Genomic DNA, 6,237 nt, shown 5'->3' with positions numbered 1-6,237 from the left:
ATTTGTAACTGGGCTTTAATTTGATTTGAACTTCGACTTGGGCATGAACTTGGGTTTAAGTCTGAATTCGGACTTGAACATGGAAATGGACTAGGTCTTCGACGTGGACTTGAACTAGGGTTTGAATTCGTAGTTGGATCTGGACATGGGCTTGGACGTAGACCTTGTATTTGGACATGAGTTTGAACTTGGACTCGGACGTGGATTATGGCGTAGACTTGGAGGTGGGTTTGAACTCGGACTAGAATTTGGAAATGGACTTGGACGTGGGCCTGAATTTGGACTTGGACGTAGACTTACATGTAAACTTGGTCTTGGATTGAAGCGTGGAGTTGGGTTTGAACTCAGACCTGTACTTGGCCTTTGATTTGAACTTGAACTTGAGAAACATTAGACCTGACAGACGTGAGCCTTGAAAGGCTTGAGAGGCGTGAAAGGATTTATACTTGAGATACTGGAGAGGCGTGATATTTGAAAGACTTGGGAGACCAAGGAATCCGAAATTTAAGAGACGTGAAAAAATGATACTTAAGATACTTGAGACTAGCGAGGGCTGAGCCGTGACCCGAGAAACATGAAACCTGATAGGCTTGAGGGCCATGAGATTTGAAAAACTTGGAAAACTTGTGATTTACGAAACTTCAGATTTTTGAGACTTGAGCAAATTGAGCGTTGAGAGACTTCCGACTCATGGCATTTGAGACTTGTAACTTTAAAGAGGGAGTGGGCGTAGCGTATTGGTAAATCGATTGCCTTGTACGCAGCGCACCTGGGTTCGAGTCCCGACCCCGCACATAGGGTTAGAAATTTTTCCAAAGAGATTTTTCTAACCCGAAAAGGCGAATGACCTTAAGGTTAAAACCTCTATAATTGAAATAAAAAAAAAAAAAAAAAAAAAAAAAAAAAAAAAAAACTTTAAAGATTTAAAAGTTCAACGACTTGAGATTTAAGAAACCAGAGAGTCTTGTGAGAGTTGAGTATTGACAAATTTTAGCCATGAGCGATTTGAGAAACACGAGATGTGATAAGACTGCAGAATTAAGATTTAAATACTTGAGACTAGCGAGACTTGGTAGGGTTAAACCTTGAGTGACTCGAAAAACATGAGACTTGATAGGCTTGAGACTTCAAAATCTTGCGAGACTTGAGACTTCTAGCAAACTAACGCCTTGCGACTCGAGGCATTTGAGACTCTAAAAGTTTATGGCTTGAACTACTTGCGATTTAACAATCTTGAGATTTGAGAGGTTTGAGAGTCTTATCCTTTGAACGACTTCAGGAACCTGAGACCTGATAGACTTGAGAAGTTTGTGACTTGAAAGGTTTGGGATACATGTGACTTAGGAAACTTGAGATTTTTGAGACTTGAAGGGCTAGAGATTTGAGTGCGAATTGAGCCTTGAGAGATTTGGTACTCAAGGTGCTTGAGATTTACGATTTTAAACACTTAAGATTTGAACCACTTAGGATTGAAGTAACTGAATACTTGTAGGTTTGAGAGTAGAGATACTTCAGCCTTGAGAGACTTAAAAAACGTGAGACTTGAAAGACTTCAGTATTGACAGAATTGAGATTGAGACTAGAAATTTTAGGGTTTTATACTTGTAGCTTTTTTCTTGGACAAAACTGTCCAAAACAGTAAAAATAACAGCTTTTTTGCTAGTATAGAACTTTCGGACTCTTAGGCTCTGAAATTACTAAATGCTTATGCTTGAACATGTGGACTACTGGATATTTTTTGAGAGCAAACTGGAATCTACTAGACTATCCCGTTGAAAAAAGATGACTGCGCACTTCCATCGTGAGAGCAGCCAACAGTGGGATCATATGTTCGAGCCGTGTTCTAAGACTCATGGACGAGTGCAGGATGCTGGCAATGTTCAAAATTTGGAAACCCACTTATTCTGTTTCGTCAGCACTGTTTGGATTGGTAGCGGCAACTAGGCTCCTGCTTTCAATGATTCAACAGATTCGAATCATTTTGTACGCTTGGTAGGTGCACCCACGAACCCAGCAGACTTGAACCACTAATCATAATGGGAGACGTCAGCTATCTGGCCAGGTACTTTTTTCTATCACCTTTGTTGATATTTCCGGTTGTACAATACCCTTTGTACGGACCAACAGGAAGTTGTTTGGCGTCAAAATCTCTTTCTACATCGATTCCAGTGGGATAGTTGTAAGAGGTCTGGAGTTGATTATCGACTCGGCTTCTAGGATTACCATTTTCAGAACTTCGGATGCTGTGGATGGTCGCAATGACGGACGTAGCAATCTACACTGAGTGCACAATGCACTCCTAAGAGCTGCCGATGTGATCACGAATTAAGCTGCCAATTTGACTAACTGTTCGTGAATAAAGTGGCACAGTCCTCGTGAATATTCCGCAACTGTTTGACCAGAGCGTTGATCGCTTCCAAAATGTTCAACCCGTTATCACTACAGAACGAATCTGGAGAATCACGGCTTTCCTACTAATTACATGGTTTCTATACCTGACAGGATCCGGAGGATCCTTACTTTCATGGGGGAACTTTCAGTGATGCTGAAGATGTAATTGCATACTTGAAACATTAGTCCACGTACCCTTTAGGCTTTGATAGTTAAGTAACTGGTTAGCTGCAGACCATCGTCCACGAAGGTCTATCCAACTCAAACAGAAGCCGTCATTTGGACACTTGATGCCTTGATGAGGTAGACCCGTCATCCGGAAACGCATGTGTACTCACATACCATTCCGGTGTATAGTCACCGGGTAATATCAGAATAAGGAATATGACCTAGAACAGTATAAATTTTGATGCACAACAATGTTGGTCTTCCCTGCTCCGCTTGGTATGTGTGCCAGTTTGATACTGGCAGTAAGCAATGATGACATTCTGCACCCGTTCATGCCACATTCTTTCCTGGCACGATATGCCTTAGCAAATGCTCATGGTCTCAAACATCACACTATCGTTTAAAAATACCTTACATATGGTCCATACCAGATTTCACAACCAATAAAAATGATTCCATTTCCTACGTTATCTTGATTATTAATTCGATTTCAAGTACATAACTATCTAAGAGAATATGAACTGTAATAGGCTACAATCGAGGTGCTATTTGCAGCCAGAACCCTCCCTCCGGCTCCAAGGAAAACGATGCTTTTGCTAGTCGAAACGGTTGTACCAGCTTACTCCCCAAACTCAGCTGAAAGTTCCGTACTAAATCAACCAACGTGAGTTTAGCAACCAACAATGCCAATCGCCGACCTAAAATAAAACAAACAAAAAATGTACCCTAACTACATTGGTTGTCGTACCATAGTATCGTACTCACCGATGCAATTCCTCTGCCCCACTCCGAACGGCAGGTAAGTATTGGGACGAATTTCACCCCTCTTCGCTTCACTGAAACGCTCCGGATCAAATCGTTCCGGGTCGGGAAAATATCGTTCATCCCGGTGCAATGCCCAAACCGAAACCCACAGGGAATCACCTTTCCGGAACTGAATACTTAATCCATCCTGTTGGTTCAGTCGGTAATCTTTAGAGCACTCCCTATCGCAGGAAGGAGCAGCCGGCCATTTTCTCAGCGTTTCACTAATGACCATATCCAGATAGATCATCCCGTTGATGCTATCATAGCTGAGCGGAGTCTCTTTCGAAGTGTTCTGAATTTCGGCAAACAGTTTCAACTGAACGTCCGGATTAGCTGCTAGCTCATAGCTTGCGAAAGAAATCAAATTAACCAAGTTTTCGAAACTGGGTCCGAAGAATGTCACACATTGTGCGACGAATTCTTGATTAGTCATCTTCCACCTTGAACTGTCTTTTATTTGAAAGTATGCCCGATCTTCAGCATTCAATTCCAGTTCTCTCTTGTTGGCTCTGTTCAGCAAATGGATCATATCCGGTCGATTGACGTTGTACTGATCACGCTCCTCGATGGTGGCTCTCAACAGGTTCATAAAATATTTTGCGTGACTTGCCTCCATCAGCTGAACGTTCATCTTACTCATCAATTTAGGGAACAGATAGAACAACATAGTTTTCAGCGTCTGCACCGGATTGTTTCCATACACGAGGGCACCACCGATTTGACAAAACTGATCGCTCTCATCCTTAAACGTGTTCAATTCCAGCCCGAATGCACAACTAGCTATCACGTTGAAAGCATGCTGCACAAACACTCCTTTGAACTCTAGCTCCGAGTCAACGCGACCCTTTAAATGATCTATCAGATCTGCTGAATTCGTTTGAATCAACCGCGTCATCGGAGCCACCTGCTTACTGGAAAAAACTGGACCCAAGGAGCACCGCATCCGGTGCCACTTTTCGTCTTTCAGCAAGTGCAGCTGATTGCCGAGAATCGCATCTTTCCTTTCGTCCAGAAAATAGCCATGGTTCGCGAAGTGGTTGCCCTCCTGAACCCACAGTTTTTCGATCAGATCGGGGTCCCGCACGTAGAACACTGGGCTGAGGTAGTTGTAGAAACCGAAGATGCTGTTGGGGAAATAAATGCGGATTAAGATCAATCAAGGTAATCTGCTGTACATAAACGACTTACCGTTCATTTTCAAACTTTTGATAAAACTGCTGCACCAGTTCCAGCGTGGAAACTTTTCCACTCAACACATCATTCAAGTTCCCGTAAATGAAGTGCGGCTTCACGAAGGGAACGCCCCGGGCTGTGAAGAAATGTTTGTGTCGTGTGATCAATTTGAACGTGAAATAACCCACGATGGTAACGAGGGTGAAGGTGAACCAATACAGATCTTCGGCGTTCATTTTGCCGGCCGAAACTGGAACAGTTTTTGGTTCCCCAAAACTTCGTATGTTAACTAAGATGAGAAAAGGTAAATGCACATCACGGGGGGCAGCTGACGATTGGAAAAAAAATTACGTGCTTCTTCGTCAGCATCAGCAGCACAGAAAAACAAGGCGATAAAGCCGTCGGTGGATAACTCTCCGTGGGTACTCACTCTCTATTTTCTCTGCTTGATCCGAAACATAGAATCGGAACGTCACGAGGCGACGGAAAAAAGCCCGATTCAGACGATACATCGGCTTCCGTCAACGGAACGTCACCGTTCCGTCGGGATAATTTGAATACGTTTCTCGTGTACACGTTAACACGTGCCGTACGTGAAAACGCTCCTTGCCGTTGATGTTGTGTGTGAATGGCTTCATTAAACTGCATGTAACTAATCTTGACGTTCCGTGCCGGTGACGGAAGCTTGATGTTTCGTGTGAATTGTACTTAAACTAAGTACAGCACGTCAAGAGAAACGCATTCAATTGTTCCGGATGGAACGGTGTCGTGACCTTGACCATCTTTTCCGTTGGCGCAAGCTAATGTATCGTCTGAATCGGGCTTAACGGTTGATAAGCGTCGTGTTTCTCATGAAGAGCGACGCCCCCATCACGTCTTTGATTCGAGTCACGTGGTATATTTCACATTGCAGTAAGTACTCGCTGTTTTCATATAATAATGTCCAATCGTGATTCGAATCAAAAGAGTGACCAGCCGTCGTTCTTCAAGAGAAACGACGCTTATCAACCGTTATTCGTCGCCTCCATTTAGCAAAGGACATAACGGTTGATAGGCGGCGTCTGACATAAAAGTAACGCTCAGTGCACCGACAGACCGGCGACGTGTTGTTGTTGAAATTAATGGACAAGTGTAAATTGAGAGAGCCCATCACGAGATGTGAGTTACTCACAGAGAGTGAGACCCAGTCGGATTTGATATGTCGGCGGTAGTGTTGCCGTTTTTTGTCTACTATTAAATACGTTATCAATTCTGAATAGTTGGGTAATTCGAGAAAAAATTAAATTCTTTTATTACGTGAATCAATAGAGTGCAACTCTTTTAATGTAGCAATAAAATCGTCCAATAAAGTACGTTTGCTTGACCAACATTGGGCGGTGTCTGAGAAACCGTTCAACAGGCTTCTATCGTTGGGCCCGTGTTGGACGGTTTTGAAAGAATTTTTGGGGCTCATTTCTTGAGCGTTTTTTCAAAACGTCATATCTGCAATGAGTTACTCTGCTTACTTTCTCTTTCGATTTTTACGGCGTCACTATAACACTTTTCACTTATTTTACAGTAAAGATCGAAAGACGGTGGTTTTAACTAGCATATTATGCAAAGAGTTGAGGGATAAATGTTGAAGTGACCGAATTATTAACAGAAGAGAAAGTAAACAAAGAGAGTAACTCAATGCAGATATGACGTTTTGAAAAAACG

The 6,237-nt window shown here is 42.7% G+C and overlaps 1 protein-coding gene across 1 annotated transcript; it reads right to left on the bottom strand.

Moving 5' to 3' along the window:
- Nucleotides 1–3,017: 3,017 nt before the first annotated feature.
- LOC131676971 (cytochrome P450 9b2-like) lies at nucleotides 3,018–4,951 on the bottom strand. Its single transcript, XM_058956428.1, has 3 exons — nucleotides 4,555–4,951; nucleotides 3,325–4,490; nucleotides 3,018–3,257 (listed from the first exon to the last, which is right to left on the bottom strand). Exons 1-3 carry the CDS (start codon nucleotides 4,773–4,775, stop codon nucleotides 3,091–3,093), a joined length of 1,554 nt encoding a protein of 517 aa, XP_058812411.1. The 5' UTR covers nucleotides 4,776–4,951; the 3' UTR covers nucleotides 3,018–3,090.
- Nucleotides 4,952–6,237: the final 1,286 nt, after the last annotated feature.

This window comes from Topomyia yanbarensis, chromosome 1, assembly GCF_030247195.1.
Source record: "Topomyia yanbarensis strain Yona2022 chromosome 1, ASM3024719v1, whole genome shotgun sequence".
NCBI classification, from domain to species: Eukaryota; Metazoa; Arthropoda; class Insecta; order Diptera; family Culicidae; genus Topomyia; species Topomyia yanbarensis.
This window is presented reverse-complemented; position numbering and strand designations above follow the sequence as displayed.